Source organism: Manis pentadactyla, chromosome 4, assembly GCF_030020395.1.
Source record: "Manis pentadactyla isolate mManPen7 chromosome 4, mManPen7.hap1, whole genome shotgun sequence".
Taxonomy (NCBI): domain Eukaryota; kingdom Metazoa; phylum Chordata; class Mammalia; order Pholidota; family Manidae; genus Manis; species Manis pentadactyla.
Window position 1 is genome coordinate 150,832,117 of NC_080022.1, and position 27,255 is coordinate 150,859,371.

The window sequence follows — 27,255 nt, forward strand, 5'->3', positions numbered from 1 at the left end:
TTCAGCCATAAGAAGAAAACAAATCCTACCATTTGTAACAACATGGATGAAGCTAGAGGGTTTTATACTCAGTGAAATAAGCCAGGCAGAGAAAGAAAAGTACCAAATGAATTCACTCATCTGTGGAGTATAAGAACAAAGAAAAAACTGAAGGAACAAAACAGCAGCAGAATCACAGAACCCAAGAATGGACTAATAGTTACCAAAGGGAAAGGGACTGAGGAGGATGGGTGGGAAGGGAGGGATAAGGGGGGTGTAAAGAAAGGGGGCATTACGATTAGCATGTATAATGGGGGGGACATGGGGAGGGCTGTGCAACACAGAGAAGACAAGTAGTGATTCTATAGCATCTTACTACGCTGATGGACAGTGACTATAATGTGGTTTGTGGGGGGGACTTGGTGAAGGGGGAAGCCTAGTGAACATAATGTACCTCATGTAATTGTAGATTAATGATTAAATAAATAAATAAATAAATAAGTACCAAGCGATTGGGAAAAGCCCCGATAAGCAGACGACAATCAAGGCTCACTGGACAGCACTTACATTAAAATAAAACTGTGTATGTGTACTTAGGGATAAGGACTAAAATAAAGTAGAGAAGTGTTCTGTTAATTAAAGTAGGAAGCCATTAGACTGAGATGGCTTCCATGCCTGTGCTTATTCAAGCAAAAACTAAGCCTTAATGCCTCAGGAAGTGAAAACTTAGGGGCACAACCAGGCACAAACAGCCTTGGCAACTGCTTAAGCAAGAGCCAATCAAATCATTTCCCGGCTTTGCTTCCACCTCTTTTCCAGAAAAGCCTTTCCTCTTGCTCCTGAGAGTGGAGCACTCCTAACCACTTCTGGTTTGGCACTGCCCGATTCAAACAGATTTTGTTCAAATATACTCTTAAAATTTTTAACATGCCTCAGTTTATCTTTTAACAGGAGGGAAGTGTTTTTACGTGGAGAATTATTTTCCTATAAAAATTGTCCTTGTATCTGGTTTTAGCATTTTTTGTTAGTTTACCTGTTCAGGGTAAGCTGAAGTCACAAGCTTCTCAGAATGTGGAAGATGGTGGGCAGAGAGCACTAGATGGGACTTGAAAGCTCTGGATTTGTGTGGTGTGGACTGAAATCAATATGACCTTTGTGTTTAAGAAAAGTTTATGCAGCTTCTTATTGAGGACCATGGCCTGACAGCAGCCCTTTACTGTGTTCTGATAAAATGCTCCACAGGCCCTTTATTTGGGAGCATCTTAGATCCTTTTTTTTTTTTTAACATCAGGACAGTGTCTAAAAGAATAGACAATGAATATTTCGATGCCATCTGTGTGTAACAGGAAGCAACAATTAGGATTGCTAACTATTCTCCTAAAGAATCCTACTAGGGACACAAGAACCAGACCAGTTTATCTTCTTTCCAGCATTCCAGGCTGGATGAAGGGCTTTGAGCTGGTGACACAGGCAAGAATGGCTGCAGGGCATCTTCACAGCAGAGCAGGCAGGAGCCAAACTGGCGGACTTGTGCCTCTGCAGCTCCCACAGCCCTTTCTTTGCCTGAGGGTCCACCATGGGTAACCACACAGGGAACCATCATTTCATTTTATTTCACAGTACTGATTCCCCCACATGTTGTGACCTTGGGCAAGTCGTAGCACCTCTCCGGGCTCCAGATTCTGTCTATAAAATTAGGTAGTTGGGCTGGAGGGTTGCAAAATGTCTTTTGATCCCAAAGCCTTTTCACTTGAAGATACACATACCTTGAAAAGCCCCAGAACAGAAGAGGAAGTCTCTAGCACGACCTGAGAACCCAAGGCTGGGTGGAGAGCTCATGAGGTAGGAGAAGGAGGAGGCGGGCAAACATAGGGAGAGGAATGCTGGGGACAGAGCTGATCAGAGAATTCCAGGCGACCATGACCGGAACCACCATCACTCTACGGCCAAGGGCTCTGTGCTTTTTAAAGTGCTTTTTAATCTGTAACAACTCATTAAGTCCTCACAAGAGTTTGTTATAAAAGATATTTGCATATTATATAGACCTACTGACCATAAAACTAACAGAAATTCCCGAGGCACTGTCTGTCAAGTTCTCATACATAAATGTGAAGCATTCAGATGTTCCATTACTTTTCCTCTGAAGAAGTACTGGAAGGGAACATGGCAAAATGCAACAAATTTGGCCAACAGGATGGCATTTCAAGTCAATATTTTCATATTTCAGAATGACTTTTTGCAATATTTCATAATGGAATAAAACATTAACCTGTCATTGCTTCTGAGGGCCAAAACTTAGAGTGGGGCAAGCAAAGCACTAGCTTTGGCTGATAATTTTATGGTGGCGCCAAAAACCTCAGCAATCAAGATAAGTAATATTTAATGCAATATTTTAAAATATCAAAACTCATGCCATGAAAAAAAACCCACCATGTACAAAATATCGAAAATTTAAATTAACACAGGATTCAACCCTGCTGCATAACTCCTCACAGGTCTCACCTTAGCTCTGACTCTTCTTATAGCTCACAGTGTTTTCTAAAGTGCTTGACCTTTGGCCCGTTTTGTCCAAGTTCTTCAAAGAGAAACCTCCCCACTCCGCGACTGCCAAACGGTCTCCGTGGCTACTCTGCAGACCCGCGAGGGGCCTGGGGTTACCCTGCGGGTCCCGGGAGTGCCCTCTGCTGGCCATCTGGTTGCACAGCACTCACTTTCTCCAGTTTATCAGCTTCGCTGTTTTCATCCAGGAGGATCTCAAACATTTTGTGTACCCTCGAGTCTGTAGAAAACTGCACACAGAGCTGAGGAGAGAGGAGGGAGTGGGGAAGGATGCAGGCAGGGATCCCCATTTCAGTCAGCTCCACTTAAAGTTCATTTCAGTAAATATTAAGGTATCTACTCTGGGCCCCGGGCACTATGGTTCATTCGTTCAACCAATGTTTCCTGAACAACTACGACATGCCAGATACTGTTGTAGATGCTGGAGATAGAATGTGAACAAAATCAAGCCCTCTCCCACAAAACTTGCAGTCTAGTTCATTCGCTATCCCATTTGGTCATCACAAGTCTCGGGAGGCAAGGGACCATCACACCAGTTTTGCAGTCTAGTAGCAAACAGTTTGTTACTAGGCACTTAAAAATGACCTAAACTGAAGTAAGTGTGTCTCGAAGACCAGAAACCTGAAGCTGTTTTTAAACACCTCGTCATGCAAATTGCAATATTATGTAACTTTTTATAGCACACGACCCAATGCTCTAAATCTATCATAAAATGACCTACTGAGCTCATCCCCCATCTCACCAGCAACCTCTGTACCTCCCACCACTCGGTTCTGCTGGGGCACACTTTTGCCTATTTCCATCCTGGGCTCTTTTCCTTTCAGGTGTGTGTGTGTGTAGTGGGGGTGTCTCTCATTTGTGCCCTCCCCTTACTTTTCTGATCACTCCTTAGTTTGTATTTAGCCCTTGAGTCTGCACTTTGGACAGTATGATGTGGTCCCACTGTGGGGCTGCCCCAGGTGCACAGGACTTAACTAAGTCTTAGAGCAAGGAATGGAGTGATCAGTCACCCTTCTGCTTTTGCAGAGGGGAAGCTGACACCCCTGAGTGTCCCTCAGAATATTGGGAGCTAAGCCAGGACTAGGATGCAGGGTTCCTCCCCTCTAGTCCAAGTTATTCCCCAGCCTCACTCTCCCTTTTCCTCTTGGCTCTCTATCCTCCAGTAATACCCTCCCCTCAAACCAGGGATCTCCTGCTGCCTTTGTCCTAGAAAGAAAGGAAAATCATGGTGCATACACTCTGAGTTACAATTTTTTTAAAGCTTCCATCTGGAATGGAAAGACGTTTTTTCTAGTCCTGGCTGGCTTGCATCCTGGAACAAACATCACAGCATCTCCGATCACTCACACATGGGACACACCTGCTCGGCTGGTCTGTGGCTTCTGCTTGAGTCATATGCTAGCCCTGCCCTGATGTCTAGCTTCTCTAACTTGTCCCAACTAGGAATGGGAGGGAAGTAGCCAAGGCTTGTGGGTAGGGGCCCAACTCACTTTCTCCTGGATGGTGGTGTTGAGCCTCCTCAGCGTCTCCTGGAAGCTCTGGTTCCGTGGTTCGAGGGTGACACAGCGCTGTACATCCTTGAAGGCCAGGTCCAACTTCCCCAGGTGCTCTAGGGCCTGGCATCGTCGATACAGAGCCTTGATGTCTGAGGAGCTGATGTCGATGGCTAGCAAGGGAGACCGGCAGGGCCTCAGGGGGCCAGGCTGCAGACCACCTTTCTCCCTCTCCTGCCACTGTGCCCAGCTCCAGGGCTTCTGTGTGCCCCTATGTAGACTATCTGGCCAAGGTTCCCCTTTGCCAAGGAGGCAGTAAGAATCATAGCCTCAGGGCTGGAAGGGAGCTTAAAGATCATCTTGTACAACTCCTGATGCTTCAGTCTCTGCTACATGATGGTCTCAGCCAAGAGCTCATCCAACTGGTGCTTGCATACCTCCAGCAGTGGGGAGCTCCCTCCTTCTCAAGGTAGCCATGCAGCAACATCAGAACGCCCTTCCCTCTTCCTACCTGAAATGTATCTCCCTGTAACTCTGTCCTTTTATCCTTAGTCTAGCCTCGGAGCCTCTGAGATGAAATCAATCCTTCCTGTGACAGCCTTTTAGGTATTTGAAGGCAGCTCTCAGTCCCACCTGGGAGTTGCCTTCTCTGAGCTAAATATTGCCATTTCCCTCAACTGCTCTTCACAGGATGTATTTCCAACCCCCGTCCAGCTGGTTCCCGCCCTTCTGAACTCACTCCGGAGTGTTTCTCCTAAAACTATGGTGATCAGATCAAAACCCAACACAGACCTGAGTACAGAGCCCCCTTCCTTCTGCATATTATACCCCCAAAAATGCAGCCAAGGGAAGTCTTCCTATTATGATTATGCACTTAAGCCTAAATTCTCCCAGAACTCGAGGCACTCCATTGCCAGCACTGACTGATGTTTATTTCCCGTGTCTCTGGGATGGGCTCGTGCCTCCCTCTTTCCCTCCGGAAGCCCGGACCCGGCAGAGCAGCCCGGGCTGGTGCCCTGGTTCTGAGGAGCCCCAGGATGAGCACATCCTAATTCATAACAAAGAGGGTATGTCGTTAGGACAAAGGGATTTCTGGAAGCATCCTTTTCAGAAAAGCAGCTTCCCCAACATACTTAACATGTAAAACTGTGACCTAGGCAGGGTTTTTCTGGAGCCCTCCTTTCGCACAAGGACGGTACACCTGGGGCCTCACCTGCAGTGCCAGGGATGGAGCTCAGACAATCTGTGAGTCCTGCGTGTATCAGGAGGGGACAAAACAGGGACACGGCAGGGGTGGAGGGGCAAGGTCAGAATGAGGGGGCTCACCTCTCGAGGCATCTGAAGCTGCCTGCACGTAGCTCTCCTGAGAAATGGGAAGGAGAAGCAGCAGAGTTAATGTCAGCCCAATGCAGAGACGGCCCGGAGGGGCCGTGGGGAGGGGAGGGAGGCCTGGGGGGCAGTCGGCTGCCCGGGGAGGGCCCCACACCGGCATGGAAAAGTGGATGAGCTTTGGCAGCGGGTAAACTCGGGTTTGGCTGCAGGCTCTGCTCCCGGGAGATCGTGGGCAGGTTACTGAGTCCTGAGCCTTGACCCTGACCTGCAGCATGGGCGTGACAGCAGCAGCTGCCTCCCAGAGCTGCGAGCAAGGGGCCAAGGAACAGCACATGACAAGCCCCCCACGTGACGCCAGCTCCCGTGAGGCTGATTTCCCTCCGCAGGAATTTCTATCTCCTGGAGGGGTGGGTCCAGGAAAGGAGGCGCTGTCTCCCATCTGAGGGGCTGAGATGAGAGGGCTGGGACATGGATGATGCCTATCAAGCCGAGGTGGGGTGCGGTGGGGGGTGCAGCCTCGCACCCCTGCATCCCTCTCCTCCCGCCCTGCCCCAGACCGTTCTCAGGCTGCAGGCCGCCCGGTTCCGATAGAGCGTGGCCAGCAGGGCCTTGTCCTTGGTCAGCTTCAGGGCCTGACTGTAGCTCTTTGCTGCAGCCTTGTAGTCCTGGAGCTGGAAATGCCGGTTCCCTTCCTCCTTCAGCTGCACTGCTTCTGCTTCTGCCTCTGCCATCTGTCGGGACAGGAGCGGCTGCAGCCGGCCAGCCCCTCATTCCAGGCCCAGGGCTGAGGTCTGGAGCTCCAGGCTCCCCTCCCACCAGGACAGAAGGTGAGGCTTCTGCCTGGAAGGGCCCCACAGCCTGCATCCCCAAACCACTACCCAGAAGGGCAGTATCGCAATTGCTGGGAGAAGAGCGCGGTAGAGCGGGGTCTCAGTCCCCATACCTCACTCTCTGTCCCTCCCATCTGGGCGGGTGAAGCCACCATGCCATTGCAAGCCTTAAAAGTTCTCAGAATCCTTTCTCCTGCCCCAGTGCAAAGAACACCCCAGGCAGGCTCACGTTCTCACGAGAACGGTGTGTTCAGGGTCCTCCTGTGATGCCGCTCCTCTGAGTGCCCGAGTCAACCCCCAGCCAGCAAGCCTGGGTCTGCCCCTCCCAGCCCCCACCCAGGAGACTTTATCAGCCCTGCCACTGGCTCCAGGCCATATTTGGCCACAGGCACAGGTGCCCCAGAGTCTGTCACTGATACTCAGGGTCCTTCCCCTCCCCACACTGGACAGTCACTACCACGTGGGGGTGGTGACTAACCTCTACCCCAGCACCCAGCTCAGGGGAAGTCCTGGGGGCTCAGGCACTCATCCACAGAGTAAGAGGAAGATCCAGAAGGGACAGGAGTCCCCAAGCAGACTCCCCTCCCTAGGCACAGCTATAATGCCCCTTCTCTACCTCCATCCCAGATAAACAACCTCCTCTCCCTCCCACAACCTCTGCTATTTTGGGAGCAGAGTGACAGCTGAGGGGCTGACAGACTTAGACACACAGAGCAGCTGCCCTTATCCAGAACCAAATGGAGACTTCCAGAAATGCCCTTCTGGAGGGGAGAAGCAAGAGGGGAGAGAAATTCCTTTCCCTATTCCACTTGTCCACAACTTCCCTACTCCTCTGGCATTCACTTGTTGAAATGTCCTTCCTTTTCAGAAACACCGACACACTTGCTAACTCAGTTGAGTGTAAGTGGGTTCTATTTTCCAGTCTGCAGGTCTTCTGCTCCTCCCCATCTGTATGAAGTGGATACATTCAGCTTACCTTCCCCATCAGACTGGGAGCTCCCGAGGATGGGCTCTGTCTCTCCCCCACCAGACTGCAGTCCTCTCCTAGGGCAAGAGCGGGGGCAGTCTGGGAATTGCCCAAGACCGAGGACTGTACCTTCTACCTGACAGGGACTACCCCTGGGACAAGCTGAGTCTCCCTCATCAGAAGGGGGTCTTCTGGGGACAAGAACTATGTATTTACCACCAGAGAGGGTCCCAGCCAGGGCAGTATTTGTTTCTCCCCATCTGAGGACTGAGGGTTCCTGAGGCAAACCTATGGGCTGGTCCCTATTTGGACTCAGAACTCTCTCGCCTTTCAGTGAGAGGTCTGGAGCTCCAGGCTCCCCGCCTTTCAGTGTCTCCATGCTTGGATGTGACCTCCCTCCCTGAGGCCAAGGGCAGCATCCCACGCAGTTTGACTTCCCTTGGCATAGAATTCAGCCGATTCTGTGTCCAATGCATGTTTCTTGAATGAATGATGGATGACTGAATGGTGTCTTCACGCTGATGCTTTGCTTCCCTCACCACCATTCTGCCCTCTCCCCACAGATATCTTCAAACTTACCTGACCAGGACTGAGAAAAACACTGCAGGAAAAGCATACATGGCATAAAGCCACACTAGATTCTGCAACTTGCTCTGTGACCTTAGGCACACAGCTATGACCTCAGATAAGTTCTACTGCCCTGCTGGACACAAGACCCACCTCTGATGTATATTTGTCTGATGCATGTTTGTTGACTGAATACATAAATGAATGAATGGATAGATGGATTCCCTGCCCACGTGGTGTCATAAACTCTGGGGCCTTTTGAGGAGCAAGTTCTCTGCAGCAATGAGGTAATATGATAAAGGATCCTGCCATTGGCAGAGAATGGAGTTCTCTGACTCTAGGTCCAAGGGATCCTAGATTCAAATCCCAATTTAGTAGTTCATTCCATGATCATTTCTTAAGTATCTACTATGTGCCAGGAACTGTGAATGATATTGGAAGCACGTATGCTTTTCCTGCTGCAGTGTTTTTCTCAGTGCCTGTCACACTGGGTGGTAGTAGGTGGTCAATAATATTTGCTGAGTGAATGAATGAAATTAAAGAATTCTATAGATCTTCAATTTCTAAATATGAATTGGGATGCTTTGAAAATACTGGGATGTTTTGAAAACAGGTAACCGGGAATCATGACCTCCTTTCAGAGGCAGGTTCCCTGAGTAAAATGATTAAGGGAGGTACTACATGCAGTGCTCCTAGAACAATGTCGGGCACAGACTGTTGTTGAATGAATGAATGAACTCATATTTAAGACAGAACCTGAAGAATGAGGAACTGTTCCTGTCTTACTTTGCTCAGGCTGCAATAAATACCACAGACTGGGTGGCCTAAATAATTGAAGTATATTTTTTCACAGTGCTGGAGACTAGAAGTCTAAGGTCAGAGCTGGTTTCTGATGAGACTTCTCTTCCTGGCTTGTAGATAGCCACCTTCTCTGTGTCTTCATACAGCCTCTGTGTGAGCGCAGAGACACAGAGCTCTTTGGTGTCTCTTCCTCCTCTTATGAGGACACCAGTCCTATTGGATTAGGGTCCCACCCTTAATGACCTCATTTAATCTTTATTCCTTTTTCAGCTCAATCCCCAAATACAGTCACAGTCAGGGGTTAGGGTCCCAATATATGAAATTGGGGAAGACACCACTCAGTTCCTAAGAGTTCTAGCCAAAGAAAACTGCATGTGCAAAAGCCCTGGTGCAGGAAGGCTCATGCCTGGAGAGAGCTAGAGAAAGCCAGAAGGATTTGATCTTAAAGAGAGAGGAGTGGCTGGAGAGGTATGGACGGTTGCATGGATCATTATAAGGAGTTTGATTTTTTTTCCTGCATGTGATGGGAGCCATTGTAGGGTTTTAGGGTGGAGAATAATAGAGCAGATTCTTGGTTTGAAAACATCATCTTGGATGCAGTGCAGAGAATGCCTGGGAGGAGGCAAGAGTGGAACAGTGAGGCGAGTGAAGAGGCTGTGTAGGAAACCCTGGCCACTGTGTGACCAATGTGTGGGAGTGGAGATGCAGATTAACAGACTCAAGACAGGTTAACGAGGCAGAATCATCAGAGCTCAAGACGGCCCATATGTGAGCTATGAAGGAGAGGAGAGCTGATGGACCTCTGCTTCAGCACCTCTCCTGGAACGTGTGAAGAAATGGGTTGTTGTGAGGATAAAATTTGTATGTGTAAAACTCTTAGAAAAATGCCTGACACATTGCTGTCATTGTCATTATTACTGTTATTGCTTTACAGTGTTGAAAACTGTATACAGTTTTTGTTTTTGTGCTCAGATACTATTACTTGATTTGACCCGTTTAAAAAATAATAATAATTTCTGCCTTCACCCCAGTAGGCTCTGGCTTTGTAAGACACCCCTGCAGCAGTGCTGCTGCCAGGAGCTGAGCACACTCAGCCTTCTGCCATTTCCTCTCTCTGTGATCTTTGAGGAAGATCAAGTGACCTCTCAGAGCCTCGATTTCCCCACCTATAAAGTGGGGCAAGATTCCCTGTTCTGAAGAGACAAAAAGCCCCTTGTATCCTGCAATGCACTTGCAGAGACTTAACAGAGGGACTGAAAGTGGAGGCGGAGACCCTTCCAAACTGACCCGTCCGTCGCAGGGGATGGGTACAAAGCAAGCCCACGCCTAAGGCCGCAGGCCTCCCGCGGGGCGACGCGTCCCCTCCGCCACGCCAGAGGGCGAGGTCGCGCGCTGTGGCTCCGCCCCACCGCGGGGCGGCGCTCCGTCCCGCCGGAGTCTCCCCCCTCCACGTGGGGACGCGGCATGGCGGCGACGGTGGCGGCCGCGGTGGGTGTGCGTGAGTGGGGCGGACGCGCCGCGGCCGGGCGTTCGGGCCGGGGTCTCCGGGGCTAGGGGGCAGCGGAAGCGGGGTCCCCCGGCTGGGGCGGCGTGGCTGACGTCCGCTGCGCTTGCGCTCGCAGGATGAGGCGGCGGCGAGCGACGTGCAGCGGCTGCTCGTGCAGTTCCAGGATGAGGGCGGGCAGCTGCTGGGCTCCCCACTCGACGTGCCCGTGGACATCACTCCGGACAAGCTTCAGCTCGTGTGCAACGCGCTGCTGGCCCAGGTGAGCGGCGGGCCGGACGGCCCAGCATCTCTCTGGGGTGGGCAGGCGGCGCTGGCCTGGTCCGGCCTACAGGGGATCGGGAGAGCGAAGATCTGGGGTTCAGGGACCCCCACTACCTACCGACAGTGGGTGACCTACACCCTGGCGTGCGTCCTTGGCAGTGCCACCTATTCCGGGGAGAGGGTCAGAAGATGTAATCAATGTGAGCGCACTTTACACTCCACCTTCGGGATCCAGCTGTGGAGACAGTGTTTTAAACACGAGGGGTGCATTGTCAAATTGATGCCTCGCCACAGCCCCTCATTAACGTCCCCATTTCACAGTGTGGTCCGAGGCATTAAATTATTTGTAAGGTGCTCCAACAGTAGGCGGTAGATTTGGAATTGGAACCCGGATTCAGATTCAAGTCCCACGCTCTTGTAAGCCAGTGCTTATCAAAATGCTGCCCTCTCTTGGGGGAGGGCGAAGGGGTTTAAAAATGCAGTACCTTGACTCCACCCTAGATTTAAGACAGCCAACTCTGGAGTGAAGCAGAGATTCTGCTTTTCCAACCAGCTTTTTGGATGGATACTTCTTATACTTTATATAGCATGGTGTGGTAGTTTAGAAAATGCTGCATAATGCTATATGCTAACCCTAATCCTAGACTTTAGTTTTTCATTCTGAAGAACGCTAAAGTATCTGAATTAGTCATTAGCAATAGGACATTGGGCTAATAACTTAGTTGTTCTAAGCCTCAGTTTTTTTACTCTGTCAAGTGAGAATGTTAATGCCTGCTTCCCAGGGTTGTTGTGAGTGTTCTACAGTTGCTCCTCCAGGATCAAAAAGGTCTTGCTCAATGGACGTGATGCGATTATCCCAAGCAGAATGTTTGAAAAGCATCACCTGCCCACAGCTTAGTGGGGAGTGTCTGATGGAGGCATCTCCTGCCCATCCTTTCTTTGATGGGGGTGTTGCCCTCTGTCATTGCCCTCCAGGAGGATCCCCTGCCACTGGCTTTTTACATCCACGATGCTGAGATCGTCTCCTCGCTGGGGAGGACCCTGGAGGCCCAGGCAGTGGAGACAGAGAAGGTTATCGACATCGTCTACCAGCCACAGGCTATCTTCAGAGTCCGTGCTGTGACCCGCTGCACCAGCTCCTTGGAGGGTCACAGTGAGGCAGTCATTTCCGTGTCCTTCAGCCCCACAGGAAAGTAAGGATGGCTGCAGAACTGGGGAGGAGGTGAGGGGGTGGTGCCTCTGCCTAGGGTGGGGAGAGTGCCTCATCACCCATAGACTTGAACTCTGGGCTAAGGGACTTCCCTGGTGGGGTTTGGTCCCCAAAGGCCACGGAACTTTCGGGACTTGAAAGAGCCCTTTCTGGACTTGATCTCAGGAAATCTGAGCTTCAAGCCCAGCTCTGCCCCTCTCTAGCTCTGTGACCTGGGCAGGTCATGTACCCTTTCTGAGTTAATGTGTCATGTGGGAAACAGGCTTTATTTGCTTCTTACAATCCTATGAGGATAATGAAAAGCTCTAAATGTGGTTATAGCTGTGGCCATTCATTTCAGGAAGGAAGATGAGAATAGGCCTCCTGGGGTCTTCTCCCAGATGGCATCAATGTTATACTTATCCTTCTAAGGGGAGAGAGAAAAGTGCTGTCCCAGATTCTATGCCCAGAAGACAATGGACTAGATAGCAGAGGTGCACACATACATTGTTTTGGGGTGGGCTCTATGCCTCCCCAACCCCACTGCAGAAATCAGCCAGTCTCTCTTTTTTCCCCAGGTACCTGGCCAGTGGCTCTGGAGACACCACTGTGCGCTTCTGGGATCTAAGCACTGAGACACCGCATTTCACATGCCAGGGTCAGTATGCAATTAGCTGATTAAGAGGTCTTAAGGCAGTGGTGTGTGGGTGATTTGCTCGACTCTTTAGTTCCTGAGGAGACTCAGAGCAGATTTCAACCTCTTAACGTCCAGTTAGCGACTGCCTGTTCCTACGAAGAGACTGCACCCTTGAGCCCAGCCAGCTACTTACAAGCAAGCAGACCCTGTACCAGAGTCAGTATAGGCTTGGGGCTGCTGACTGGCTAGTGGCTAGGGGAGAACATGGCTTAAATCCAGCTTCTACCACAGTGGTTCTCAAACTTGAGTGTGTATTAGAGGAGGGCCTGTTAAAATAGAGGTTGCTGGGTCCCACTCCGAACTTTTGTCTCCTTGGTCTGGGGTGTGGCCTGAGAGTGTGCATTTCAAGTTCACAGGTGGTATTGATGCTGTGGCCTAGGGACCACACACTAGCTGGATGACCTTGTGTGTGTAGGGCTTGTTCCCTTTGTGAGCTTCAGTTTTCTCATCTGAAATAGGATGATAATTCTTGCTTTGCTCCATATGTTAGAGCTGTTATGAGAATTATAAGGGATGATGTGTAAAAACACACTTTGTACCATGGATTACATAAGGAATTATTAGAAAGTGGCAGTAGTATCTGTGCAGCAAGATGCATGGCTTGAGCACTTGGGGTGGATTTTCCCTTTGCCTAGAAAGCCTCATCTCTTCTTTGGTTCGATTGTTCATTTGTTCAGTGACAAGTTAAGGAGTTCCTGCCATGTGTCGGGCATTGCTGGGCTCTGGGGTTAAAGACAGATGTGGTCCCTCCTTTCTCCCTCCCTGCTTTCTTAGGACACAGACACTGGGTCCTTAGCATATCCTGGTCCCCAGACGGCAAGAAGCTGGCCTCAGGCTGCAAGAATGGCCAGGTAGACAGTGATCAGGGTAACTAAGGCAGGGACTCAGGTCTTCAGGGAGGGATGGGTGGGCACGAGGGACCTTTGGTGGGGACAGGGACAGCTCGGGGAGGGTTATTGGGTGAGCTTCTGTCCTTCAGATTCTCCTGTGGGACCCAAGCACAGGGAAGCAGGTGGGCAGGACCCTCGCCGGCCACAGCAAGTGGATCACGGGCCTGAGCTGGGAGCCCCTCCATGTGTAAGTGACACAAACCTGGGGTGAATGAGGAGCCAGAGGTTCGAAGCTGGCCCCCTCCACTGCTTGATGTAGAGGAGCTTTACATCAGGCAGTGAGGTGGGCAGCCTGGCTAAGAGTGACAGAGTGGCAAGCAGTGGGGAAGGTCTTCCACGCCTGCACTGTGGTTTGAGAGAGGCTTGCCCATCATGGGGCCCAAGAGCCACCTTGCAAAGCCGCTGGATCTTGGGTTCAGGAAGCTGTGGAGAAATTGTCCCTGACCTTTGAGCTGTGAATGGGAATGTGCCATGGGAAGACAGACATTGCCAGGTTGGAAGTGAAGTCATGCTTCCCTTCTCTCCAGGAACCCCGAGTGCCGCTACATGGCCAGCAGCTCCAAGGACGGCAGCGTGCGGGTCTGGGACACAACTGCAGGCCACTGTGAGCGCATCCTCACTGGGCACACGCAGTCAGTCACCTGTCTCCGATGGGGAGGGGAAGGGCTTCTCTACTCTGCCTCCCAGGACCGCACCATCAAAGTCTGGAGAGCTCATGATGTAAGAGGTGGGAAGGTGCAGAAAACAGCCTGGCTAAATGTCAGGCCATGGACATGCTTGAAGGAATGTTGACCAGGGTTTTGAGAAAGGGTCCTGGGAGCCAGGTCAGGGAGGTGCTGTGGATACGAGGGGTCCTGTGGTTGGCACTGTATATGGCGCAGGTTCCGGTGTCTGTGTGTGAGGTCAGAGTCTGGAGATTGCTGTGCAGGAAGCCTGTTTAGCTTTATAGAGTCTGCCATATCCCACACTTAACTTGATGGAGCCCTTTTATTCTGACATTTTTAACTTCCCTTCCATGAAACATACTTTTAGAAACATTGATCTGGGCTGGTGCTCTCCTTTTATAAATGAGGAGAGACTTTCACCCGGAGAGGTGATGTGATTGTGGTCACAGTGAGTGCAGGTCCTGATTCTGAGTCCTGTGCTCTGTCTTCTGTGATTCATCTGGGAGTGCAGGTTCTCCAGGGAGGAGAGTGTTCTATGAATGTGTCTGACCTGTCTCCCTCCGCCCTAGGGTGTGCTGTGCCGGACTCTGCAAGGCCATGGCCACTGGGTGAACACCATGGCACTCAGCACTGACTACGCCCTGCGCACAGGGGCCTTCGAGCCAGCCGAGGCCTCCGTCAATGCCCAAGACCTCCAAGGGTCCTGTGAGTGAGCGGGAGACAGAGCCAGTTCTCTAGCTTAATGTGTGAGTTGGACCTAGGCTGGGGGATGTTTGCTGTTTGGGCTGGATTTTCTAATCGGCCTTGTTCCCCATCTCCTCTCCCCTCCCGTACCGGCCACAGTGCAGGAGTTGAAGGAGAGGGCTCTGGGCCGCTACAGCCTCGTGCGGGTGAGTGTGTGCCAGCCGCCAGCATCCCCAGCGTCTGTCCTCTTCCTCTACTCTTGCCTAAAACGCTCTGCCTACTCAGGCCCCTCCCTGCTAGCCCCAGCTCAGAATGTACTTTTTCCAGAAAGTTGTTCTTGATGATCCTAGTTTATAATACTAAAATCTTAATGTGCTGGGGATCACTTTATTTCATTTTGTTTTATTTATTTGCTTATCTACTTATTGCCTTCCCAAGGTGTGTCTCTGTCTCTCTTATCTAATGTAAGTAACATAGTCCCATGGTCTAAGGTACAAAGAACACAAAAATGTAGAAGGTAAATAGAAAAAATTTCCCATCTCTGTCAGACAGCTGTCCATTTCTTCTGGAAGCATCCAGTGCCACCAGTATCCTGTGTCTCCTTCCAGAGACTTCATATATACACATAGACATATGTGAACATTATATACAAAACACATATGTGCATATGTATACAAACCCACATGGAAAAAACCCTTTCGCTTTTTAACACACCATTCTGCACTTTGGTTTCTCTTTTTCTTCACAATCCAGAGGTCTTTTATTTATTTATTTTTTACACCTGTCAAGCCATGAGCTCATAGGGAGTGGGTTCCAGCAGCTCCGGCCCCTTTCCATCTGTCCTCACAGAGCATGCCTCTCTGGGTGGGGTGGGCTGGCGCCTCAGTGGAACCCCAGTGTCTTTCCCTTCAACTTCCTTCTTTTTCTCTCATCTTCCTTCACATGCTTCCAGAAGCTAATGTGGCTCTTGGAGTGCTTGATATGCTAGATATGTACATTAATTCTCTTTGCAAGAATCTTGCTCTTTACTTGTTTGTTTACAGCGATGCTAACAGTGTGCTGGGTAACACTGTAGACTTCCAGATTTGCTGTGGTAACATTTGTGGGCCATTCCTTTTGAACAGTGCCTATTCCCTCGATGTCTACTATATCACCTTTCTTGTAGAATTGCATGTATATGGCCAAAGGAACAACTCTGTGTTTTCTAAAAGGTCTAGAAAACATATAGTGGTGCCTATCCTCTTTCCCTTTGTGTTGGTCATTTTGGCAATTTACTGCAAGATGGCGGTTCTGGCCAAAACAGTGTACTTTGCTTTTTCATGTAATTATATATCTCAGAAATCATTCTGTGTATGCAGTTTCCTTTTGGGAAAAGTGACTTGCCTGGGGCCCCATGTGAGCTAGAGGCTTGCCCAGGCCTCACCTCTCCTCATCCCGTGGTCTGTAGTCAGCAGTGTGTATGTGGCACCGAGGTCGGGCTCTCCTCTCTGAGACCATGTCCAGCACAGTGTGCCCTCTGCCTCCCCCAGGGCCAGGGCCCAGAGAGGCTGGCGTCTGGCTCGGACGACTTCACCTTATTCCTGTGGTCCCCAGCCGAGGACAAGAAGCCCCATGCACGGATGACAGGACACCAGGCGCTCATCAACCAGGTGTTCTTCTCCCCTGACTCCCGCATCATTGCCAGCGCCTCCTTTGACAAGTCCATCAAGCTGTGGGATGGCCGGACGGGCAAGTGAGTGGGGGTGTGTGCGCGGGGGTCACGGATCCTCTGGAAGGAGCTGGGCTCTGCCACATAGTAGTTGCGTGGCCTTGGCTAGTATTTGGATTTTTCAAGCTTCTGTTTCCTCTGTGTGACATGCAGATCCCCTACATCTCAGCATTGTTATAAGGGTTAAACGAGATGGTATATTTTGAGGACCAGCACTAAGTAGGCACTAAAAATGCTAGTTCATTTCCTGTCGAAGGAGAGAAATAATCTCAAAGCTGGCCAAGGGCCAGAGAAGTGGGTTTGGGGTAGAGTTGTTGTCTGGCCCTCCCCATGGTGTGGTCCACAGACCAGTGGCAGCCACATCACCTAGGAGCTTGATGGAAATGCGGAACCTTGAGCTCCCACCCCAAACCTTGTGAATCAGAATCTGCATTTTAAGTCAGCAGATACTCTGGTGGCCTTTAAAATCTGAGAAGCAGTGGTATAGTGGGGCACAATGCCCTTGGGGTTAATTAGATTTTCTTCTCTCTTGGAGAAGAGAAAGGGCCAAGGAAAACCCTTGTTGGGGCTGAAGGGGCACCTTTGAGTCAGTCACTGTGTACTTACACACAGCAGCCCTTTGAATAAGTCATCCCCTTCCTTTTTAAGATGAGAGCGTCTCAGAGAGGCTTGATGACGTGTCCCAGTGGACACAGCTAGTCTGTATTGACCTGAAAGTTCCAGAGGGCCTGTCACTCTCTTACTCCATGCCGCCTGTCAGCAAGCAGCTGTTACGTTGAGGGCATGTCAGGTCATGGGCCAAGCAGGTGGCTGCAGTGGAGTCTAAGGCGTGCAGAGCCCTGCAGGTATGGAGGCCTGGCGAGAGGCCAGGAAGCAACTTATTTGGAGAAGTTTTTCAAAATCTTAATGATGGGTAATGATTAAACTGGTCTGGGGAGGGGACCACGCAGTGAGATATTGTAAAAGTTCCCAAGTGATTCTAATGTACAGCCAAGGTTTAAAGCCACTGCTGTGGGCATAGAGGACCTTTCAGACATGTTTGGAGATCTCGTATCCATTGTCATCCTCCCTTGGCCCAGGTACCTGGCTTCCCTGCGTGGCCATGTGGCTGCCGTGTACCAGATCGCGTGGTCAGCCGACAGCCGGCTCCTGGTCACTGGCAGCAGTGACAGCACCTTGAAGGTGTGGGATGTGAAGGCCCAGAAGCTGGCCACAGACTTGCCAGGCCACGCGGATGAGGTACAGCCGACCCTTGTGAGCGGAAGCGGGAGTGGAATTGAAGCCTGGCTTTCCTACCTTCAGCCTCCTCACTGCCCTACCCTTCCGCCCCATGCCCTCCATTTAGGTCTATGCTGTCGACTGGAGCCCAGACGGCCAGAGAGTGGCAAGTGGTGGGAAAGACAAATGTCTCCGGATGTGAGTTTGAGAGAGGTGGTGGTCGGTGTTCTGGGCTCTCCCACCCTTCAGACGGCCACTCTGTGACCTTCCCTTCTGGGACAGGATTCTGAGGGCTCTCTGGGTGCCCAGGTGGTGCATGGAGCTAGGTTCTCAGCAGGCAGGCAGGAGGGATATGGGAGACCCCCAGAAGGCGAGTCCAGGGGCCTTCTAGCGTGAGGCAGTAGTTCTTGGAGCACTGGATTTTGGAGTCCTAAGACTTCCTCCAAATCCTGGTTCTGGCTCTGACTCTGCAGTCTTGAAGTGTTTGGCTCACCTGTCTCCTAGGTGTTACCAGACTCAGTAGACAGGATAATCCAAGATAGGAAGTGAACACACTTTGGAACCTGAGGCATTGTATACTTGTATTGTCACTGTTTGTCATTGTACTACCTTGATGGGCATCCCAGAGTCAGGCCCTGGGATGTGGTCCTGGCTAGGGCAGGTGATGGGTACTTAGCCTGAGCTTGGGTTGCTAGAGCAGAGATGGTAGCTCTTGGTGACTGAGGGTGAATCACAAGCTCCCCCGCCCTTCCTTCTGTGGGCTCCTGGGATTATATGGCAACCTCCCTTTCCTGAGGTAAATTCCCCATCCGGTTCCCTCCCCTTCTGCACAGATGGAGGAGATGAGAAATCCCCAGTTCTCTGTAACTCCCTTCTGGATTCCGCCTCTGCCAGCGGCCTTCCCTGACAGAAACCAAAGGCCAGGGTGTGACCCTGAGAACAAGCATGGCCTGCTCTCCTTGGGAAGACCCCTTGGACGGCGCCGAAGGTCAAAGGGCATGGGAGATTGTCCCTGAGCTCAGCCCTTGGCCGTCACTCCATACTTCGGTGGCCCAGCAGGGGTGGTGGGAGGCCAGGCAGACACTGGACCCCTGCTGCCACCCCTGCTTTCCTAAATGCCGTCTCCGTCCAGGGTCAGATTCTGTGACCAAATAAATCACTTATTTTTTGTGTGTGCAGATTATAATTCTTTACGCTAGAATCCCAGGGCTCAACGAAAGACTGCTAAGTCAGTGAGGACCCTGGGCTGCAACTGAAGACAGGTGAGGGGCTTCCTGGGATGCTCCCCCTTAGTAGAGAAATCGGTATTCCAGGTCTTCCAGCCTCCATATCTCCTCCAGCCCGATGGACACAGTTTTCCGCTGGGGTTCCTTGCGCCGTACTGTGATCTGGATGGGGTTGTTCTCGGGGAAGCTCTTCAAGTCAGTGGCCACGGTTGCAAACTGAAACAAAACAAAACCCCTCAGAATTCCTTCCTAGGCCTGACCCTGGCTCACCTTTGTCTCTGCCACCCCTTGTTTGTTTGGTAAATGTGATCTTAACCTTACCAACCTGTGTTGACACCAGAAACAGGTACAGAGGCCTGATTCAAACCCACGCCTCCCCAGTTCTGTGAGGTTTCCAGCCTCAGGGCCGTCTGCCCTTGGGCTGCTTCCCCCAAACCCCTGCCCACTCCAACCTGTTCCCTTTTCTGTCCCACTTTAGCCTCTCCTCTGTTTCCCTCAATGCTCTTGACTTCCTCGCCCACCCACAGTCATTGGTACTAAGGTGAAGAACCCCAAAGGCCAATAACTTTGGAATGTGAACACTACAGAGAAAAAGACAAGTATGTTAGTTTGCATTCCCAGAGGGGTTTAACCCTTAAACCTCCCAGAAGAAAGCAGTGTGGAATAGATGCTCATTTGCCCAGGCAGAAGGGAAGCCAGCAGGGGCTATAGGGGTTCCCAGCCTCCAAAGCCCCTGATTCAGACTTCTCTCCCTGACCCCTAGGGCCCCTCTTCTCCCAGGGCTCACTCTGTAGGGCTTGCACCACTTCCCCACCCCAGCTGTGTTGGCTGCACGGATGGTGACGCAGTAACTTGTGTCAGCCTTCAGCTCCATCAGCTTGACAGTGGTGCCCAAAATCTCGTTGAAGACCCAGCGGTGATTTTTTGCTTTGGGCAGCTTGTCTCTTGTCTTGTCTGCCTCCTGCAACAGGAGCTGGTAGATGCTGACCTGCTGCTTGCTGAAGGCATAGGTCCAGGAAATCTAAAGGAAGAGAGCCCCCAGGCTTCCTCAGCCCTGGTCTGACCTGTCCTCCCCTCATTCCCTGCTGACTCCCATGGGTCAGAATGCCCTCTCCCGCCCCCTGCCCTGGAGGGATGGAGCTGAGGCACGGCTGGTGGGAGGTGTAAAGCCTTCTAGTGCTAGATGTGGGACCACCAGCCTGTGCATATGCTACTCTGCCTGGGCAGCCCCACCCACCTCAGAGTATGCCTTTGCTCCACAGTCATTTTGAGTGGGACCTTAAGAGATCATCTTATCCTCCTTGTTCATTGCTGATGGGGTTACAGGTTCAGAGAGAACAAGTGGCTGGCTCATGGTCACACAGCAATTAAGTGACAGAGCCAAAGTGCAAACCAGTAGTTCCAGAGCCCATACACTTTATACACCACTGGTTGCCAGGACTAGCCTGGGTCTCCAGGGGTGTTTATAACAATAGATCCCCGGCCCTGCTGTCTCCTCTCCGATCTCCCATTTCCAGTTTCTCCTCCATCTAGACCGGTGCTTCTCTGGTTTGTGTTGGAATACCCTGGAGGATGTGTGAAACAGCCCCTCTCCACAGTTTCTGATTCCTTAGGGGGAAGGTGGAAGGGAGGGAAAAAGAATTTACATTTTTAACAAGCTGCCATATGCTAATGCTGCTGGTGGTCTGGGAACCACGCTTTGAGAAACGCTCCTCTAGGCCAGCCAACAATGGGACTTCCAGATTCCTCTTCCTAAAATACAACTCAGACTGCATCCACTGCCTGATATTTGCAAAGAGCTGTTCCCTGTTGTTGACAGAAAAATCTATAAAGTGGCCTAACATTGGAGGACCTCTGGAAGATGACCCAGACTGACTAACTTCCCCCTCTGTTGCCCTTCATGTACCCTAAGAGGGTGCTACTCAGCATGTGGTCCGTGGGCTACTGCGCCACCTGGAATTTTGCGTAAATTCTCAGGCCCCACCCCAGACCTGAATCAGAACCTCTAGGGATGAGGCCCAGGACTCATTTTCAAAAAGATTATCAGATCTGCAGGCGCGTGAAAGTGAGAGGCCTTGGATTAGGACCTGGGTGTTTCCCCCACATGTTACCACCCGTGAGCCTTTACTTGTATCAGCCCTTCCATGAAATGCCTTTTTCCCATTACTAGATGTTTAGATCCTACCTCTGTGTCCCAGCCAAATGTTACCAAGGCCACCAAGCTTCTTTCTGCACCTGAGAGTAATGTTTCTTTCCCTCTGAATACCTGGTGGGACTTGGTCTGAACTCTAGTTAAAGCATTGAGCCCTTTCAGGCTTGTACTGGGGTTCTTTGCAGACATGCCCTCTTTCCTAACCCATGCACTTGAGGTCAGGATGCAGGTGGTAGGTAGGCTTCTTCATACTCCCCCTGGAGCTCAGCTCAGGGCCTGGCACGTTGGGGGTGGCCCCTAAGCCTTTGCTGAATGCATGAGGCAGGAAACGCACCACAGCTGTGGAATTGCTGACTGTGTGTTCATAGATGAAGGGGGCCTCTGGCAATTCCATGGTCACAGAGGACTCCGAGGGTGTTGAGGAGGTGTCTGCGTTCACATCAGGGTTGTCAAGGTCCAGCAGGCCGCCAGGAGCAATTTGGGGCTTGGATTGCTGGGGGTGGACCGCCAGGTCCCTCTTTACTATGTTCTCAGCCACTGAGGAGATGCTGAGTTTGTCCAGCTCGCCTTCCAGCATCCCTGCAAAGAAGCTGCTGCTGGGTTGGGTCACGACCAGTTTGATGGGATTCGACAAAGTGAATGAGCTGGGGGCGATGCTGGTGTCGTCAGAGCTGCATTTGGAATCCTCCGTTGGCATCGGCTTCCTGGAGTGGGAGGGGAGACAGGTGAGCTAGATGAAGGAGGCCATCCCAGCCCTGCAGCCTGGAAGCTTCCAGAGGACAGTCCTTGGCCTGACCAGCATCCCCAGCTGCTTCTGAATAGCTCAGAACATCCTTATTGCTCAGTAGCAGTTCATCAGACCTACCAGGGTACTTACTAATGGAACATGCAGATTCGTGGTCCGTTGACCCCTGAGCTGGGATGGTACTGGAGAAGCTGCTACAGATGCCTCATGCAAGTATTCTGGGACCCGCAATTTGAGAAACACTGCTACAACTCTTTTAAGTCCTACGTCTAAAGTGAAGTGCAAACACCCCTGGAAATGACCATAACAATCTACTGGGATATAGAAAAGTATCTAAAAGTATCTAAAATAATAAATGAAGCTTTATTGATACTTATTTACAATTTAATGTTTAATGATTACCAATTTTTTAAATGATAAATTCTTATTTATTGAAGATATCCAATTAAGAAATAGAGAAGTAATTATCAGGTAAGCATTTATGGCACATGATTAAGTTCCACTAATTCATATTTCTCAATTATACTTTCTGCTAAATCCAGAGCATTAAATTCATGCAGCAGTGGTAGAAAGCATTCCTTTTTTTTTTTAATGTCCACCCTCTTGATAAAGCAATTTCCCAATCAGGAACATTTAGTAGTCTTCTTCTACCATTTGAGTATATAATACTCTGATGCTAAGAAATCAATCTAGGTCTAGGATATTCAGACTTATTATTTGTGATATACAAAACTCAAGTTACATAAATCCAGTGATTGTACTTGGCTTTTGCTTTGTGTTGAAATTTTCCATTTTTTTATGGCTTGTCCCAAGCACAAAATCCTGAGCAATGGGATACCAGGTAATGAAACAACATTGTATTAGTAGTTTGCTTTGCACTGTTCAGGAGGCAATGGATTGATCTGATCGTTCTTTTTTCTCTCCTGTAGTGTCATTACATATTTCATCAGATAAATTAGCTGTAGTAGGTGTAGTCTGGGGAGTCACAGTGTGTCCAAACCCTTGGTAGTGATCCATGGGTGACAGTGACACAGAAGAGGAACAGAGATTGCATCTTGTGATGATGTTGATAACAAGCTTGTATGTTCACTTTGATTTTTATCCTCAGGAAAAAATTTTTTCCTAGGAGTCCCATGACAGTCCTTTCCAACATGCCTTACTTGTTCAGAAATATCATCCCTAATATCTGAAGCATCCCACATGGCAAGAAAGGAATCAAAGCATGAACCCTCTTCTGCTTCTTGGACATAACGGTTTAGACGAGAAGGTGTAGTGATGAGCAATAGCAGCAAGGAACATCTCAATACAAATAATGAAGTCCTGGAGTCCTGTAGCCACAGCTTCTACAGTTTGCCATTCCCATGTATGCTTTTCAGAAATAACGCCAACTTTTACCAACAAAGCAGTAACTACTGCTTGCCAAAAAGAAACAAAAACCACCAGCTTTACATAAATCAGCCAACCGGTTAGATTGGACTCAGTTCTTCCTTCAGGATTTTATAAAACAGCAGAAGACAGTACATGGCAAATAATTGTGACATATTATTATAACCAAGTATATCCAACCATTTGAAAAGCTAAAGTTTCCTTCATCATATATATCAAGCAGCTCACATATTAAAGCAGCAATGGTGGCGAATGGTCTGACAGCTGTGTACTGCAATACACCCAGTTTGCACCTGAAGAGCAATACTTCTATAGTCCATGGTGGACAGCAACATAAAGGGGGGAAATGTTTCTGCTGATCTTTGGCTTCAAAGGTTAATACCAGATTTGGACACTGGTTAGATAATTGGTAAGAAATCCCATAAAGTTGTAAATGGCATAAGCTTCATAACATTCTCTGCAGGTATCCACATATATTGCAATGCTAGGATATTTCAAAGCTATCCTGTATCTAAACTGTATATGGGTACCATCCAAAGAATCCTTATTATTGGTTTCTGTAGTTCAGGTTGTGTATAATGCACTAAATGTTGCAGTATCCCCCAGGGTGATATAGGTATGGTCAACGGCAAAAAGATAACAGCAATAAACCAAGCCTTGGTCTGGATTCCAACCTCCAGTTTCTGTAATTCCCACACACATAGGGGAACAGCAACCACTATGGACACTAGGTAGATGACCACCGCTAAAGGTCAAATCCACTGTCTCCAGTTCCTCCAGGTACAAGGGCAAGGCATGTTTCCACATAAATCAGCTCCAGGTAGCAAGGGAAAAGAGCTCAAAGGAGATGGGATCACCCAGAGCTCTGCCCGCACCATAGCCCTGAGAGTGGCACTGACCAGGACTGGCCTCTAAGGACCCCGCACAGTCCAGTTCTGCCCCGATGCTACCTGCCCACTTGCTATTTTCCTGAGCTGGGAGCCCGCGCTCTTTTTCTCCTGGGCGTCTCTTTGCCCGATTTTACCAATAGCCTGGAGGTGAGGAATCTAACCCACCAGCCTGCCGGATTTCCTAACGATTACCAATTTATACAGATTCTATAACATTTAACTATATAGCATGTAAAATTAACAGTAATATAAAATGTAAATATACATATTTGGGGTGACTGCTCAAAACTCTCTTCTTCCATTCTAATTTTGTTAAATTATAAAAATTTTAGACATATACAAAGATACCAATATATTAATGGGGATGTAATGTACAGCATGGTGACTAGTTTATAATACTGTATGTGTATTTGACAGCTATTAAAAGAATAGATCCTAAAAGTTCTATGACAAAAAAACTTGTAACTGTGTGGTGATGGATCTTAACTTAATGCAGTATATACACATATCAAATAATTATGGTGCATATCTTAAACTAATGTAATGCTGTATGTACATCAGTTATATCTCAAAAATGGAAAAAAAATGAGCATATGATAAAGTGAGGAAAAACTATTTTATGCTTCCATTTAGCCACCATCCAGTCTCAGAACTAAAGCCTCATCAGTACAAACTAAAACTCCCTGCACAATTCTCTCCCCCGCCTCACTCTTCATCCTCCCAGAGATAACCAGTACAGTACATTTTAACATTTGTTTATTATTACATGTGTGTTGTTACAGATTTGTTATATATGTATGTTCTTCCCAAGCAACATCTACTTTGCATATTTAAAATTTTTATATAAATAAATGGTATTCAATACCTGTCAGCAGCTTGCTTTTTCATCAACATGTTTTCTAGATTCATCTGTATTGATACATGGGAGCTCGGGGTCAGCTATTTTAACTGTTGTGTGGTTTTGCATTTTGTAGATATTTGGATTGTTAGCAATCCTTGGCTATTACAGAGAAAAACTTAGTACATGTTTCTCCACTATTTAAAATTTTTTTACCGATGAAGTGCAGAATACAAAAAGTTTGGTTTTCAAATCTTTTTTTAACTTGACCCAAAGAAAGAAATACATATTCCATGGCCACCTAGCATACTCATACATACACATAAAACTAAAACATGTTTCACAAACCAGTGATTTATGCGTGATGTGCTCTGGAATTTTCTCTTACTTTGTTTTTATAATACTGGTCCTTGCTAACTAGAATGAGTTCCTGACCCATTCATAGGTTACTACTACCTGTAGTCTGAAGAGCAGTGGTCTAGAAAGAGTAGTCACAGAGCCTTTGGGGGTTAAACACCTTAACAAGGTCACATGGTGAGTTGTGACAGAGCTGGAAGTAGAACCCGGACTTCTGGGGCCCTATGCCTTCCCCATGCTATGCAGCTCCCATCTCCCCTGGCTGCCGCGGACATGTTCAGTAACAGACACCCCTGGATCCCTTACTCCAGGCCACCTCTGGCCTCATGGTTGATTAATGGACAAAATTTTTTCCTCCATGAGCTCTGGTCCCCCATCAACCTCCTGAGAATTCCTCATCAGCCCAAACATCCTATGCCAGCCTTAGTGGATATTTGGAATAGTTAATTCCCCCACCAAGGTCCTTTGTAGGCTGAAGAGTCTGAGTATTGATGTCATTTATATGTCATATTGTCCTGATGAATCAGATTTGCTATAGACACCAGTGCTGAAGTGGGCATGGAAGGCAGGTAGGCAATGGGCTACGTGCTGGACAAAAACTTTCTGATCTTCTAACAGCCCTGCTGGATGGGTGTTAGCCCCATGCAAAGGACTGGGAGTCCCTGATCTTAATTAACTTGTCTATGGCCATATGTCTAAGTGGTATAACTTGGATTTGGACTTGGACTCCTAACCCAAGACTTTCCAACCATATCACGAAGTTGCCTATAAGCATCTATCCCTGTAGCCATGCTTACTTACAGGTCTCTTAAGGAATGGACACCATATCCCTTTTCAGGACCCATATCCCATATCCCATATGGGATTTCACCATATCCCATAATCAGGACCAGCTACATTGTTCATGGGGCCTCTTCAAAAATTATTAAGCATTTCAAGACAGTGATAGCAGAACATTAAATACAGAGCCCTTCTATGTGTGGGGCTGTGTGGGGCTGCACAGGTCACACACCCATGAAGCTACTCTGCAGGTAATTCCCTCAGCCCACATCAACCTGTATCATCACCCCTTTGCTAGCTAACTCCTTCCCTTCCCAAGAGAGTCAGCTCAGATATCACCTCCAAGAAGCCTCCCTTAACTGCACTCCCTCCCAAGCTATACTAAGCCCCCTCTGGTTCCTCAAGGTGTCCTGTCACAGCACAGATGCTGTACTCTCGATTCTTCCTGGACAGCCCCTGAAACATCCCCCCACCCCCACCCAGGGGGCTCCTTGAAGGCAGGGGCTGTGCTTTCCAAACCTGCATTCCTAGAACTTAACACTGGGTCAGACACCTTGCAAAGAGCTGTGTTCAGAGCTGTAGAATGAAGTGAAGGGAGCCCAGTATCACTGAGGAGGAACAGGAACAGTAAACCTTCAGTAAACCTTCAGACCTGAAGGCAGGCAGTTGGGGGAGAACAATCAGGCAGGCAAAGGCACCAAAAGGGGGGATTGAGGAAGAGGAGCCACAGGGGAGTGGAATGGGGCAGGGGTGTGCATGGGGAGTAACTGGATGGGGAACACGGCCAAAATTTCTCTGGCTAATCCCAGAAGGCCTCCTGAAAGGGAGGCCTACATGCCTTGCAGAACTGATTCAGGGTCAGGAATTGGCACAGCGTGCATGGGTGTTGTTCCCTGGGACTCCAGGGTTCTGGCTGGGACAGGTCAAGGAAGCACGGCCTCTTCAAGCCCCTCTCCCCACCCCCAGCTCCAACCTTACAAAGAAGGAAAGGCCTGGACTGTCTTACAGTAGGTCGATGGTATCTTCCTCCAGGAAGTTAACCAAACTGCTCCTTGAAGAAAGTGGGAGTCCTTTGGCAGTGACAGTCCTGTTCATAGACTTGGCGTTGGGAAAGGGCTTCGACATTTGATTGAGTGCATTCAAAACGTGGAGAGTTTCCTTCTTCAGCATGGCCTCCTCCCCATCTCCCACTTTACAGAGTGCCTCTGACGCCATCTGGCTAAGTTTGGGACCATAGCCCATCACCATGCAGGACAGCCAAGCTGACAGGAAGTAGAGAGAAACTGGGTACTGGGGGCAGGGGACCCAAGGGACCCACCCTTAGTTTGGGTGGGATTGGGGGCAGGGGACCCACCCTTAGTTTGGGTGGGATTGGGGTGCAATGAACTGACTTCATAATCATCACAGAGTAACAATCAGGGGCCAGCCTCCTCCTTGGTCTGGGGCTGCTGCTGCTCAGGGCCCCTGTCAGGAGTGGGGTAGAGCCAAGGAACAGGACACATCACCCCTGGGCCACTCCCAGATTGAATGCTCT

General features: G+C 49.4%; 3 protein-coding genes and 1 pseudogene across 9 annotated transcripts in view; 1 reads left to right on the top strand and 3 right to left on the bottom strand.

Moving 5' to 3' along the window:
• The window catches only part of UNC45B (unc-45 myosin chaperone B), a 28,276-nt gene extending 21,474 nt beyond the window's left edge, over window positions 1-6,802 (bottom strand). The window contains exons 1-5 of one of the 4 annotated variants that reach the window (XM_036911001.2): window positions 6,672-6,802; window positions 5,921-6,094; window positions 5,358-5,394; window positions 4,029-4,204; window positions 2,691-2,780 (exon numbers count right to left, since the gene is read on the bottom strand). In XM_036911001.2, the coding sequence (XP_036766896.2) occupies window positions 2,691-2,780; window positions 4,029-4,204; window positions 5,358-5,394; window positions 5,921-6,094 (477 nt within the window). In that variant the 5' untranslated portion in view covers window positions 6,672-6,802. Of the gene's footprint in view, window positions 1-2,690; window positions 2,781-4,028; window positions 4,205-5,357; window positions 5,395-5,920; window positions 6,095-6,306; window positions 6,515-6,671 lie in introns of those variants that run through there. The other 3 variants (XM_036911000.2, XM_057501186.1, XM_036910999.2) reach the window with 3 other exon arrangements.
• A 3,142-nt stretch (window positions 6,803-9,944) lies between these two features.
• NLE1 (notchless homolog 1) lies at window positions 9,945-18,519 on the top strand. Of its 4 annotated transcripts, none has more exons than XM_036911004.2 (13): window positions 9,945-10,016; window positions 10,151-10,294; window positions 11,272-11,489; window positions 12,064-12,143; window positions 12,957-13,033; window positions 13,162-13,259; window positions 13,600-13,792; window positions 14,307-14,442; window positions 14,581-14,627; window positions 15,951-16,153; window positions 17,209-17,368; window positions 17,475-17,545; window positions 18,181-18,519. In XM_036911004.2, the coding sequence occupies exons 1-13, from the start codon at window positions 9,993-9,995 to the stop codon at window positions 18,191-18,193; spliced, it is 1,464 nt and encodes a 487-aa protein (XP_036766899.2). In that variant the 5' UTR covers window positions 9,945-9,992; the 3' UTR covers window positions 18,194-18,519. The 4 variants fall into 4 exon arrangements, with proteins under 4 accessions (XP_036766899.2, XP_057357174.1, XP_036766901.2 ...); XM_057501191.1 differs by having other exon boundaries at window positions 9,978-10,022; XM_036911006.2 differs by lacking the exons at window positions 9,945-10,016; window positions 10,151-10,294; window positions 12,957-13,033; window positions 13,162-13,259 and having other exon boundaries at window positions 11,330-11,489.
• Window positions 15,206-15,683, bottom strand: LOC118925293 (60S ribosomal protein L21-like; annotated as a pseudogene).
• Window positions 18,520-18,631: 112 nt separating the features above from the next.
• Window positions 18,632-27,022, bottom strand: FNDC8 (fibronectin type III domain containing 8). The gene is made up of 4 exons (XM_036911007.2): window positions 26,728-27,022; window positions 21,060-21,429; window positions 19,361-19,594; window positions 18,632-18,789 (listed from the first exon to the last, which is right to left on the bottom strand). Exons 1-4 carry the CDS (start codon window positions 26,967-26,969, stop codon window positions 18,637-18,639), a joined length of 999 nt encoding a protein of 332 aa, XP_036766902.2. The 5' UTR covers window positions 26,970-27,022; the 3' UTR covers window positions 18,632-18,636.
• Between the last annotated feature and the right edge of the window lie 233 nt (window positions 27,023-27,255).